The 13,611-nt window shown below is 50.7% G+C and overlaps 1 protein-coding gene across 1 annotated transcript; it reads left to right on the forward strand.

Moving 5' to 3' along the window:
- The first annotated feature begins 549 nt into the window (after positions 1-549).
- Positions 550-5,321, forward strand: BARHL2 (BarH like homeobox 2). Its single transcript, XM_036100440.2, has 3 exons — positions 550-1,171; positions 3,017-3,242; positions 5,009-5,321. The coding sequence occupies exons 1-3, from the start codon at positions 550-552 to the stop codon at positions 5,319-5,321; spliced, it is 1,161 nt and encodes a 386-aa protein (XP_035956333.2).
- Positions 5,322-13,611: the final 8,290 nt, after the last annotated feature.

A 13,611-nucleotide genomic window follows, 5' to 3' on the forward strand; every position in this document is an offset into this window, starting at 1 on the left:
CTCCAGGGCGGCCGAGTCGCGCGCAGCAGCCACCTCGGGGAGCGGCCCGGGAGCTCCGAGGGCGCGCGACCGCCAGGGCTTCGCGGTCGCTGCACCTGCCAGGTCCGCCGCCGCCGCTGCCGCCTGGTGCCAGGCTGTGGGCAGCCCCAGGCGGCGGCGGCAGCGGCGGCGGCGTCGGGGTCACCTCCCGCCGCCTGCGTCTTCGTCTGAGTCCCCTGCGCCGCCACCGCCGCCCCCACGTGCGCGGTCGTTCCCGGAGCGCAAGCTCCGTTCTTCCTCAACAATTTTTGTAACTTTCCCCCGCTCTCTTCCTTTCTCCCCTTCTCCCCACCCCTACTTTATGAATAAGGAAAACAAAAAGTGTCGAAAGTGCCCACCGATTGCCACCCCACCACCCATGATCCTTCCTTCCCTTCCCGCCCCACTTGTTTTGTTTTTTTAAAGCCGCGACAACATTGTTTAGTGTTTATTTTGTTTTACGATCGATAGCTTCCTTTGCTTGGTCGGGGCGGCTGCTGAGCGGCGAAGTGGCGTGGACCTCATGTAGAAATGACAACAATGGAAGGGGCCAGCGGGTCGAGTTTTGGAATAGACACGATTTTGTCCAGTGCCAGTTCGGGCAGCCCCGGCATGATGAATGGAGATTTCCGCCCGCTCGGCGAGGCCAGGACCGCGGATTTTAGGAGTCAGGCCACTCCGTCCCCCTGTTCGGAGATTGATACCGTAGGAACGGCGCCTTCTTCTCCCATCTCGGTCACCATGGAGCCCCCGGAGCCGCATCTGGTAGCAGAAGGGCCCCAGCATCACCACCACCTCCACCACAGCCAACCGCCGCCGCCGCCCGCCGCGGCCCCCACGCAAAGTTTGCAGCCTTCTCCCCAACAGCAGCCGCTGCCGCCGCCGCCGCCGCAGCAACCGGCCCAGCAGCTGGGCTCGGCCGCCTCGGCCCCCAGGACTTCCACCTCTTCTTTTTTAATTAAGGACATCTTGGGCGACAGCAAACCTCTGGCGGCGTGTGCACCCTACAGCACCAGCGTGTCCTCTCCCCACCACACCCCGAAGCAGGAGAGCAACGCAGCACACGAGAGCTTCAGGCCAAAGCTCGAGCAGGAGGACAGCAAAACCAAACTCGACAAGCGGGAAGATTCCCAGAGCGACATCAAATGCCACGGTGAGTCGCGCCGCGTCGGCCGCCCGAGCCATCTAGCTTCTTCTCGTCCTCGGGTTCTCGGTCTCCCCTTCAGACTCCCGCGCATCTCGGCTGCGGAGTTATTCCGGGAGTTTCTGGGGCGATCGCACCCCGGTCAAAAACTGCAAGCGGGAGGGAGGCCTGGGCATGCGACACGAGGACTGGTCCGAAGTTCGGTTTATTGTTACAACCTTCACCGCCATCCTGCTCCTTTCTTTGTTTTACTTAATTTCAATTTATTAGGGATAGGGCGGAGGCGGAGGGGATCTGACCGGAATTCTTTCGTTGATAAAAGGGAAGGACTGGAGATTTTTCTAGCTGAGACCTGGGGGGTGGGAATGAGGGGAGGTGGGAGAGAGAAACGGGCTTAGCTAGCGTGGTGTCTAGGGGTGTGTTCACAACGTGGCGTTTATTCTTTAATGCAAATTATTTCAGTCCCCCCACACACTGCATTTTCTAAACATCACAGGAATTACCAGATTTAATGAAGAAAAAATTTCCGAGTTGATTATCAAAACAACTTTTTTTTTTATTAGATGGTGATTAATATAGGGAAGCCCCTATGGTAAAAATTTATAATCAGTTTCTCCGTTTTTAAAATACCCTTCTTACTCCATGGCCCCAACCGAGTATTTGTATTCCAGTAAGATTTTGTTTCCCTACAAGTAATTGGAAAATCGCATTTATGAAAGTAAAATCTTGTGGAATTGGATTTATTTATTTTTGTAAAATCAGAAGATAGCCGTTGAAACTGTGCTTCAACTCCCTTTTTCCATTTTCTCCTCAATTTCATAAGGAAGTGTTCTGGTCTTTGCACGATAAAAGAGTTTTAACATACCAGGAGAATTCTTTTTTTTCCTTTACTAATAAGTTTATTACTGTTACTAGTATTAACCTTTGCCATCTCTGGGAAAGATATGTGCTGAGTATCTGAAAGGTAGGATATTGGCTCCTCATTTTACTATTATAACATTAGCATAATAGTGCCCAAAACAGATGTACAGTCTGGTCTGGCGATTTTTTGTGCACCAACCTCCCCAGTGGGTCAATTAGAGAGATTATTGTTCTTCCTGCAGGGAAGATCAAGGAGCGCAGCAAAAACGGGTACAAACAGAGAGGGATTGACATATCGATTTCCCAGCATTTCAGTAAAAAACCAAAGTTGACAAATAGAATCCGGAAATCTCTGGGCTGTCACCTGGATGGGCTCAGTGATTTTGAGCTCTACTTGGTGTCTGGGTGACATATTCTTTCTGAAGCTTTAAAAGACTTGACGCAAGCAACTGCAGAGAACTTGATTCCACCATTTCCCAAGTGCATCTGAAAAGGGAAAACAAATGCCTATAACTTTTAGTAAACAAAAAGTGAAATGAAAAAGGTGCCCCTTCCTCAAAAAAACAAAACAAAACAAAACAAAACACAACAACAGAGTAGAAAGATATTTTGAAAAGTACCAAATCAGAAAAAATGAAGTCATAGTGAAAACAGTAAAGGAATGGGACAGGATCTCCCCCCTCCCATGAAGGAAACAATAACAAAAGGACCCTATATTGTAAAATATTTTTTTCTTTTTAATTTCCAAAGATGAGAAGATAAGACAACCTTTTAGAACCCTTTTAGGAGCTCTGCACAAAGTTCCAGACTCTTTGGCCAGAAATTGGTTCTCTTCCTCTGTATTGGCTAAGGTCCAAGTTTGTGTGTGATGAGGGTGGCGGAGTATAGTCCCCCAAGACCAGCAGCTGGCTTGGGAATGTGGAAGTGTGTGCCAGGAGGATACACCACCCTTCCCATTCCACACTATCTTACGACTCTGGGTTTCTACCATAGGAACAAAGGAAGAAGGAGACCGGGAGATTACGAGCAGCCGAGAGAGTCCCCCTGTGAGAGCCAAAAAGCCTCGCAAAGCCAGAACAGCTTTCTCTGACCACCAACTCAATCAACTGGAGCGTAGCTTTGAGCGGCAGAAGTATCTGAGTGTGCAGGACCGCATGGACCTGGCAGCCGCGCTCAACCTCACGGACACCCAAGTCAAGACCTGGTACCAGAACCGCAGGTAAGGGATGCTGTGTGGGGGGGCAAAGGCATCTGGCCATCCAGGTCCTGACCACCGCAGCGCCAGTCTTCTTCCCTCCTGGCTCCGGGAGACTCCAGGGACTCAGAGGCCCCAGAGTGGGCCCCTGGGGGCTTTCAGGCTGGAGCAGGGATTAACCACACCCCCAAGGTGAGAGGGACTGATAGGCAGCTGGAGTTTGGAACATTTTGCACTTCTGAGTGTCTTAGCCTATGCTACTTTTCCTCTCAAATCCGAGTGGCTGGAATCCCTCCCCCCACTTTGCCCCCAAATCGATCAAGCCACACCTTCTCAAATTGAGACATCTGTGCAGCTGACACTCAGGTCCGTAGAGCCTGCGCCATGCCCCCTTTGGGCCTGCCCCCGGCTGGTTCCGAATGTCTGCAGCTGGCCACGCAACCTGGCTATTGCGATCCAGGAGGAGCTGCCCCACTGGCCTCAGCTTAAATGTCCTTGCCTTGGCTTCTGAGGCAGCCAGCCAGGCATCCAGACTGAGGGTCTGTCCCCTATATTTGTCACCTCAGAGCCTGCCAGGAACCACTGCCTCCACTGAAAGGAAATTCGGAAGGGGGTTGGCAGCACGGGCAGGCCCCTGAACGGTAGAGCGAACCCAGGCAAGCTGAGGCTGAAGTTGTGCTGTGTTTCCAAGCCTGGCAGTAGACAGTCTTGTCTCGATTTTTTTCTCCCCCTCCTTTTCTCTCATTTGTCTTCTAATCGTCCATAAGTGCGGTTGGAAATGCCCATCCAGTTGTCATCTTTACCATAATTTTCTGTCTCATTACATACGGTTTCAGCCACCCTAATTCTGTCGGAAAACATTAGTGTCATTTGTAGCCAATTTAAAATGGGCGACATGTTTATTAATTTGGCTGAAGCTGCCGGGTATGGATGGCCCACCAGCCCTGAGTTCCTTCATGGGGCATTTGAGCAAAGACCTGGTCGCCTCTTCTTCCTGGCGGGGTACCGTGGGGGAGGGAGGAAACCGAGAAAAGCTGATCACAGGTTTTAATTGTTACTCTCTCTCAGAGGAGAAAATACCTTGAAATGCATTTCCCACCCCCTACCCCCTGCCCTGAAATGGCCCCGAGGTGCTGTCACCTTGGGAGAGCCCTCCCTCAAACAAATTCCATTTTGAAACCTTGGTGCCTTCCTTGCTCCAAGCCCCCCACCAGCTCTAAAGTCCTGTCAGGCTGAGGAGAGGGATGTGTCTTCACAGCTCTGGGGACTAAGAGGGACAGGGTCCGAGGCTAAGGAGTCTCTGTGTCCTTTTGTTTATGGTTTCTTCTCACTCGGCCTGGAGGAAAGGGGGAGGGGCAGAGAGTGGACACTCTGGGCTTGTGGGGGGCCACTTGGGGAAAGGAATTAGAGGAGGAGGGAGAAGACCGCCTACAGATGGCAAGAGTGGTCTCCGTTGGCCTTCAGGAAAGTTTCGGGAAGTAGCCCAATTATAAGGGGGCTACAGCAGAACAGAGGGTCAGGAAGAGGCAGCGAAGCTTATAGAATTTCACTTATGAATGTCTCAGACGTTACGGGTGTAATTTATGAAATTGACTTGAATTTGGGCCCTTCTGTGGGCGAGAGGGTGGGGAGGGGGGCTAGGAGATGTGGTTCATTCCCGGTTCTCAGAACTCTCGCCGTCCTCCTGTCCCCGGAGAAAGAGAAGCGGGCGGGGGGCGAGAGAGGAAGGGCCTGGGTGCCAGGGCTGCGCCTACAGCTGCGGGGGGGCGTGCACGGCCGCTGTTTTTCAGGACCAAGTGGAAGCGGCAGACCGCGGTGGGCCTGGAGCTGCTGGCCGAGGCGGGCAACTACTCGGCCCTGCAGAGGATGTTTCCGTCGCCTTATTTCTACCACCCAAGCCTGCTGGGCAGCATGGACAGCACTACGGCCGCCGCGGCTGCCGCAGCCATGTACAGCAGCATGTACCGGACTCCTCCCGCGCCCCATCCCCAGCTGCAGCGGCCCCTGGTGCCCCGCGTGCTCATCCACGGCCTGGGGCCCGGGGGGCAGCCGGCCCTCAACCCCTTGTCCAACCCCATCCCAGGCACCCCGCACCCCCGGTGAAGAATGAGCGACTGACGGCGCTGCAGTCCCTTCCCATCCCGTCCCCTCCCCGACTGACCGGACAGCTGCCCCTCCGCTCCGCTCCCCGCACCAGGCCGCTGGGCCTCCCTCGGGAGCGACCCCGGGAAGCGGAGCAGTAAGAGAAGAAGCCGCTCACCAGTTGGGGGGGGCCCCCAAAGAGGAGCCAGCCCTCCGCCCTCTATCTCCCCACCCCCAGAAACAGGGCTGGAAAGCTCCCCACAGCAGTGTGACTGGCGATATCGCTGACCCCACACAAGGTGCGACCAGTAAGTGAAAGCATCAACAAAAACAAAACCTCAAGCTCTTTTGAAAAATGACTTTAGGGACAAGCAGGAGGGAGGGAGGGGGGAGGGGTAAGGAGGGAAGAATGAAGGGCACGAGAGGAAGCCGGAGAGGCAGAGAGAATTGTAGATGGACAGACAGCCTCAAATTCTGAGGCACAGGGCGTTGCTGTGGACATTCCGTCTGCCCCAGAGAAAAGAGGAGGGTAACTGAGAACTTTGCACTGATTTCTCATGACCTTTTTTCTTTTGGAAAAGTGGCATGCTCCATAATATGAAAAAAAATGTACATTTGAAAGACTGAGTGATAAGTGATATATCATATTTATTATATGTTGTCCAAAAAAGAGTCACTTATATACGTTAGTAAAACATGATTTTTCTTTTCATGTCTTTTTGATTCAGTAAAATAAATGCTTAGACAAAAATATAGATTTTTTTTGTGATTGAAAATTACAAAAATAAAGTTTATCTTTTTTTAACAAGCGATGAAATTCAAGGGAGCTGATTTTACTAAAGCAGAATGTACTATGATGAAATGCCTGACTTGGTTTAGGGGAAAAAAAATCCCTCCTGTAATATTAGGAATTTATAAACTCTGTAAAGACTTTGGGTTGACTTACATAAAAACAGCGCCAGTTTTCCTGCTGGCCTCTTCCGAGCCGAGCCATTATTTGATGTGTGAATTCCTTTCTTTTTAAGTGGATGATTTCAGAGCAGCCCACCCGGCCAGGGGGGAAAAGTCTCTGCTTGTGGGCTGTTGGTGCTGGCTAAGTGGGCCGCCAACTTGCCCTGCTCCTGGCCTGCCTGGAAGCCCCAGCCAAACCGCGGCTGTCTGCCCCTCCTCCTCCGGCTCCTAGGGCTCTTCCCCGGGGCAGTGAGGGTCCCCGGCGCCGGGCAGCGGGCGGGTGGACGCTCCTCGGGCCTCGCAGCTGTTCTGCAGCCCGCAGCCCGGTGCCCACGCGGCAGGCCAGCCTGCGAGCGGGCGGCTGCAGGGAGCGCAATTAGGATGCCCCGGGGACTCGGAGAGGCCCGGCTGACAAACCCTCGTTGCGTCTTTGATCCTTGCCTTCTCATTCCCCAGCGGGCAGCCAGCCCCCAGCTCTGGCCGAACCTCTTGTCCTAGAGAGTTCGTTGTGCTGGGATGCCTTGGAGCAGGGATCCAAGTCTGGCCAGGACAGGCGTGCCAAGCTTTTTATCAGCATTCTTACAGGGGTTGGGACCATAAAATGAAAGGGCCCTGTCCAGAGGGTGGAGGAGGTCCACAGCCTGCCCTAGGAATGTGTGTGTGTGTGTGTGTGTGTGTGTGTGTGAATGGGTGTGCAAATACTGGGAGCAGCTCTGCCAGGGCTGCAGGTGCACCCCACCAGATTGGCTCCCCACTAGGCTCAGCATTCATGACTATGTAAGGGAACAACTGAACAGGGGTTCAGTTCTAGGGCTGCTTCCACCTTCTCCAGCCCCAGGGTCATTTCCTGAAGAGCCAGAGTCAGATCCCCCATCTGGGTATTCTCATATCTCTAGCCTCACGCCTGCCCAAGTACAGTGTCAAAGGGCTAAAACAAGCAGCTAAAACACATCCAGACCCATCCTCCAACTTTCTCTGATGTTGAACCTTAGTGGAGTTAAAAACATTTTTTAAAAAGTGGAGTGCTGTGGGAGTGTGTATTGGGGAGGGGTGGGAAGGAAGAAGGGAAGAAAGAGGTGAAATCCAGGAGGAAATTGCCTCAGGCGCCTTGATCAGACCTTGGCTAATTAGGGAGTGGTTTGCAGATTTCTATCTAGCTCATCAATTTGCTTTAAAAGTGGTCTTGGTCTTGTTTGATTCTAACAAAAGGGTCTGGATTGGCCCTTCTCATTTTCTTCAGGCTGAGTTGGGGCAAACTCAGCTGGGTTGGGTTGGAAGCTGGGCGCCACTGTCTCCAGTGGGGAATGCCCAATGCCTGGGCATTCTGGCAGACTCACCTTGTTCCATCTTAGCTGCTGTTGGGGTTTACAATCAAGTTTAAATAGTTCAAAAATGGTCCGCCTGGGCCTAAAAAGGCACTCTCCAAGGCTGGGGAGGCGGTGCACTACAGCTTTCGTCTGCACTTGTCCCAGGGCCAGTCAGCTTTGGGCACAAGAGGGCCCTGGGAAGTCACTGGAGTTCACACATCACACATTGCCTATGAAGAATGATCTCAGGTCCAGTTGGGAAAGATGCATGAACAAACCTACAAATACAAACAAGGCCATAGCACCCATCCGCTACCAGCAGCCGGCCAACAGCTCCCCAGCCACTCTGCGGAGGAGCCAGCCTGCTGTCCCTTCACTCTCAAGGCTGAACTTGGACTCCATAGGTGGACAATGCAGGGGGACGCACTGTATCTATAGAGGCCAAGGTTTCTTAATTATCCTTATATTCCACTGCTGTTAGCCATGACTCTGGGTCCACCGGAGTCCGCCTAAATTTGCTTTTCTTCAAAGCCATGTTTTCTTCAACTCCCTTAAACTGGGCAGCTAAAAGTGTCGATTCCCCTCTAAATGTGTTTTGGTTACTTCCCATTGTATAGAAGTTGGCAAATCGGCTGTTGGGGTGGGTGTTGCTTCAGGAAGAAAACTGAGTGGCTGAATTTCTTTTCATTCTTTTCTTTCTGCTGCAGTACTGCGAAGAGCACCTTAGCTGGTGCCCTTCTATTCAAACGTCCCCAACTACTGCTTAAAAGTCAAATGCAAACACATCCTTTTCCTCAAAAGGGGTCCCTCTGTTCTTCTGTGCTTGCCCAACAAAGATGGGGGTTGGCTAAGAGATGAGGAGTGCAACCCTAGGTTTCCTGAAAAGCAAGGAACAAAGATGACAGGCAAAGGTCTTTTCTCATGGGAGATGCGGAGTCAGTTGTGGAGGCCCAGAGGACAGCTGTCCCTGGGAGCTGTGCTCCTTTTTTTCCCCCTAGTTTCACTTGGTGTCTGAAGGGCACTCTACAGTTAGACTTTATTTGGATTGGTCCTGTGATTAAGTTGGGGACTGGCAAAACAGGGGCTTGGAGTGGCAATCTTTGCTTCCTATAGAAACCCAGGAAAACGAACTTGTTTCAGAGAGGTCTTTAAACATCCACGGTGACCCCTTTAGATTTGCCCACCCGCATGTCAGCTCCGGGACCCCAAGTAACCTAACAGAAATCTGTAGTGAGTGGGAAGTGAAAAGTGGACTCCCTGGCCAGCAGCCAGCCAGTCTAGTCCAAGCCAGCAATTTTTCAAGGAGTTGTAAAGTAACGATTGCAGCTTGTCTCTAGCCTCCAGCAAATATACCTACCACCTTGTATCAGTTTATTTTTGCTCCACCCTTTAAAATGAAAGCCCACACAACGGCAAATTAGCGGATTTCCTCTGTTGCAAATAAAACCCACTTACCCTCAAACCAAGACTTCCCTCCTCCTCTCTCCCTGCCATCTGACTCCTTGCCTAGGCAGCCCTTCCCCAGGAGTCTGCTGAATCCCACCTCCCCTTTTTAAACGGGTGGCTTGCGAGTAGTTTGTTTTGTTACATTTTTAACTTTCTAAAAATATTTGGAAAAGCTCTCCCCAGGGCTAAGGAAACTTTAGTTCCTGTTAAGCCACCTGGTTACAAAAATATACTGGAAGAGAGCTACTTAGTTTTCTAAAAAGCCAGGCATGGCTTGAAGTCAACATGCTTGAAGAGACTGAATTTTCACTACTGGTGGGAATGGGCAAGGGCAGGTTAGAGACTCCAAGGGGACTGATGTTTGCCGCAGAGCTCTGAATCCTTGGTGAGGGAAAGCTGGTTGTTGCCTTGGCTGTCGATTAGAGAGATGTGGGCAGAAGGATGAGTGGGGGCTTTCCCAGGGTTTACCCCCATGGACCCTGGAAAGTGTCTCTAGGCTCCTTGAGTCTCCCACTAGGTCTTTGTCTGGTCCCACTTTCTTGGCCAGTTCCCAGCCTGCCTCTCTACCGCTTGATTCTTTCCCTGGAGTTGGGGCGCACGGCTAGGGCCCACTGCCCCTCCCTTCTTACTTCTGGCAGGCTCAACACCCCCAAGGCTGAGTAGGGGTAAGTGTGTAGGGTTGAGGGTGTGTGCTTTCAGAGAAAGGGAGGTGTCACTGGCCTCTTGCATTGGAGAAACAGGTCAGCTGCCTCAGGGCGATGCGATGACCCAGAAGGGACTTTTTTCCTTCCCTCCTTCCGGCTGAATTTTGAAGGTCTTTATCGGTCTGAGTGTTGCTGGGTGGGACTGTCTTGGCCAGCACGGCGTTCTCAGTTTCCTCTCTGCTTCTCCCGGGCTCTTCCCCGGGGCCTCGCTCTCCGAAGTGCTCTCTCCTAGCACCACAGACAGCTCCCGGGGCGCGCGGGGAAGCGTAGCGCTGGGGGCTGCCGGGTTCCCTGCGAAGCCTAGGCGACCGCGAGGGGAGCACCGGGGAAGGGTCGACGGCGCCCGCGGGGGAGGTCCGCGAGGTGATTACAAAGAGCCCTCCCTGGCAGCGTTACCTGATTAGCTCTAAGTCCAAACAGGGTCACATTCCAAAGAAGAAAATCTTCAGATCAATAAAGTAATTCAAAAACGCAAAGATCTCGGGGTAAGTAGTGCTCAGTGACAGATCAACTCTAAACCGTCCCTATTTAATAAGTTCTTAGTGGAAGCCGGCTGGGGAGGAGCGGGGCCTCAGGTCTGCGGCTTCGAAACCCTTGCGCCGCGGCCGCAGCGAGGTCGCCAGTGGAATCCCTCTAAATGGCACTTTTTACTTCCTCCGCTCGCGCTGCCGGGACTGCTCCGCGAGCCGCCGCCTGGGTCGATGGAAGCCCAGGAGAAGCGCTCCCAAGGCGGGTGGAGCGGGTCCTCCCTCCCGCAGTCCTGGGAGTCTCCCGGCTTCCGCCACTATCCGGTCCAGGACAGCGAGCGGGTCGCCTCCGCGGGAGCTCCACCGAAAGAAGAGGACCTTCCAGCGCGCGAGATTGAACTTGATTTACGATAAAAGGGCTTTGTCACTTTGTGGAGCTGATGGATTCCCGCCCCCACCCGCCCCTCTCTCTGGCCGCCAGACTTGATTCTTTAGCGCAGAGGCTCTAGATGTGGCTGTCCTCTCGCCTTCTGCTGACGATTCGCGCACACACCGCAGCCCGCGGTTTGAGCGGAGGCTCCCGGGGCCCGCGGCAGCGCTCGGGTTCCAAGCGGGGTCTGCCACGGTGCGCGTCCCAGCGGAGACTCTGCGCTCCTCTGCCCCAGGACAGCCCCGCGGCCACAAGTCCCCGCGCCCGGTTACCGACCGTGTTTCGGGGAGGAATGCGTGCATTAGGACAGGGACCCTATAGAGCAGGGACTGGAGTCCAGATGCTTTTCGCGATCAGTGCTAGGGTTGGGCCTACAGAGCAGGGCCCCTCTCTCGCATCTCAGTGCGCTCGGGAGAGAATATAAAGGCTTCTCCTTTTCCGGTAAAGATAATACATCTTTGCCCAGGTGGGTGCCCATATCTGCATTCCGCTCCATTTCCACCTCTCCTCAAAAGGCCTCGTGGCTGCAAATGACTGCCTTCTTCAGATTTTCCCCTCAGTTCTTGAAGCCAACTCCTCTTTGTTGATTCCCTGCCCCTTCTCCCTTACAGTTGGAGGGGTGGAAATGCTAAGTGGAATTTAGGAGCGGATAGAGACTTGCAGTGGCATGGATTCCCTATATTTTGTAGGTTCTGGCACCACTGGGGAGCCCCACAGCATCTGGGGGCTGGAGGAAGAAGTGTTCCCGAGCATCTTTACCTGAAATGGGAGGAAAAGTTTTCTATAGAGCAGTATGTATTTATAATGCGCCTCAGGAGAGACGAATTAGGCATCGGTGGTACTTTGTTTCCGCACTCCTATGCTACAAAATCAGAGTGCTCATCGTGAAAAACTAGTCTACCTTCTGTCGACCTAAAAAAAAGAAAAAAGAGGCAAGCTCAAAATTGTCAAAAAGATTAGTTTGGGAGTAGCAGAGGAATTGCAATTTGGGACATGCTAACTGTAGTAAGCTACAGGCAAGTGTATTGAGGGTTTGGGGCAAGCCATATTTATGGGCAGAGAATGTAAAGAGGCGAGAACTCAGCATCTGTTAAAATAAAAAAACAAATGGAGACCAGCTTTGAAAATTCCCTGAGCAGACAAAACCGGTCCAGTCATACAAATAAAGCTCAGTTCAGCTTATTTTGTAAGATCAGCTGGACCTGGGTCATTTCTTGTTCATGTCTCTGGAAACCATAAGCAAACATTTCCCAAGGTTGATATGAAGTAACTCCTGACCAACTCCCTATCAACTTAAGAAAATTCCAACATTATCAGTTTTCTATAAATGAAGAAATTATGGGAAATCAATCTCTCCGTCCCTAAATTTTGTTTTCCTGAGTGCACATATGGGAGATTTCTACATTTTATATCGTCTGGTTCCATTTTAGATTGAAATTCTTTTACATTTTCCCCTTTTGATCAAGATCTTTCATAGAAAGCACCATTGATCAATTATGTCATTCGGGTATTGCTTGTTAATGTCTGTCAAAAGTATAGTTCTTTATAGGTGGATTGTATTGTATGTCCTATGAAGGTGAGAAGGACCATCCTCAGGAGTCTTTTCCCATGAAGCTGAGGAAGGCCATCCTCAGGGGTCTTGTCTTAGGGAGGAAGGAAATGATATGGAATTTCTTTGGGCTCATTTGAACAAGAGGATTGAAAAATGAAAAATCTCAGTTATGTCCTTCTAAGGGGGACCATTTAGTTTCCATGGTCAGCTGAGTTTCAGGAAAAGTCTTTGAAAGGAAAATAATTTTATTTCGTACATACATTTGGGAAGAAGGCATTTGTTTACTAATGCAAACCAGCAGAAATTTAATTAAAAAGATCAGACTGAGGCCCAAAAGTCCAATGATAGCTACTGATTGAAATACACCTCTGGGGGCACCTGGGTGGCTCAGTCGGTTAAGCATCTGCCTTTCAGGCTCAGGTTGTGATCCCAGGTTCCTAGGATCCAGCCACACTGGGCTCCCTGCTCAGTGGGGAGTCTGCTTCTTCCTCTTCCCCTGCCCCTCCCCAAGCTTGTGCGCCCATGCGCACACTCTCTCTCTCAAATAAATAAATGAATAAATAAATAAATAAATAAATAAATAAATAAATAAATAATCTTAAAAAGAAAAAAGGAATATACCTCTCAACCAGTTTCCCCAATTGTCTATATTAAATAGATTGAAAATGTCCCAAATTCTGGGAGGTTGGCCAACTTCTGCTAGCAGCTTGATACTGTCTTTTGTTATTTTTAGTTCTTGTGTTATTTTCCATGATTTATTGACATAAAAATAACATTCTTCTTCAAGTAAGGTGCAGGTTCCCCCCTGCGGAGCAGTGAGGAGGTTTAGGGCTCTGTGGTTTTGTAGGATTACTTCGGCAAGGCTATCTGTTTGTGTTTGTTGATATTCAAAAGCTTGAACAGAAACACTGGAAATGGCAGACATGACTATAGAAGGATTGTGAATGGCTTTTTCAAGGTTTGCTATTCCAATCTAAGTTTAAAAAGCTCTGGCAAAAGCAGGCCCCAAACCCTTTCTGTCTACCATAGGGTTATAGCTAGGCAGCCACCCAAAATTATAATGCTCCCAGTTCCAACATGTCCTTTTAAATTGATAAAAGAAAGATCCCAGAGTAGGTATATAAGCAGTAGAAGGAAGAGTTTTTCTAATTTTGGCATTAGGGGTGAGGGAAATAATCCTACAACCTCCCTCCCAATTAAGGTCAAGTGTAGAATATATGTTTCTTCCACATAAAAAGAAACACTCAATGTCTACTAAGAGTAAGGCATAGTTCGGCCCTTTTGCCCAGATTCTTATTCCTGGAATGAAAGAGGGAATTTCATGATCAGAAATATAATCATTTATACAGAGCACATGATAATCTAGTTTATTAGCATTATGGAAATTGCTATGTGGGCATCTTAAATATCTATAGAAGTGGAAGAAAGTATATTTGAAATAACAAGTGAACTGA

The sequence above is a fragment of the Halichoerus grypus genome, chromosome 5, assembly GCF_964656455.1.
Source record: "Halichoerus grypus chromosome 5, mHalGry1.hap1.1, whole genome shotgun sequence".
Taxonomy (NCBI): domain Eukaryota; kingdom Metazoa; phylum Chordata; class Mammalia; order Carnivora; family Phocidae; genus Halichoerus; species Halichoerus grypus.

Bases quoted from the DNA above. Each gene is read 5' to 3' on its own strand.
- BARHL2 (XM_036100440.2), top strand. From the start codon at position 550: ATGACAACAATGGAAGGGGCCAGCGGGTCGAGTTTTGGAATAGACACG. The intron at 1,172-3,016 runs GTGAGTCGCGCC...TTTCTACCATAG, and splicing joins GAGCGACATCAAATGCCACG to GAACAAAGGAAGAAGGAGAC. The intron at 3,243-5,008 runs GTAAGGGATGCT...GCTGTTTTTCAG, and splicing joins ACCTGGTACCAGAACCGCAG to GACCAAGTGGAAGCGGCAGA.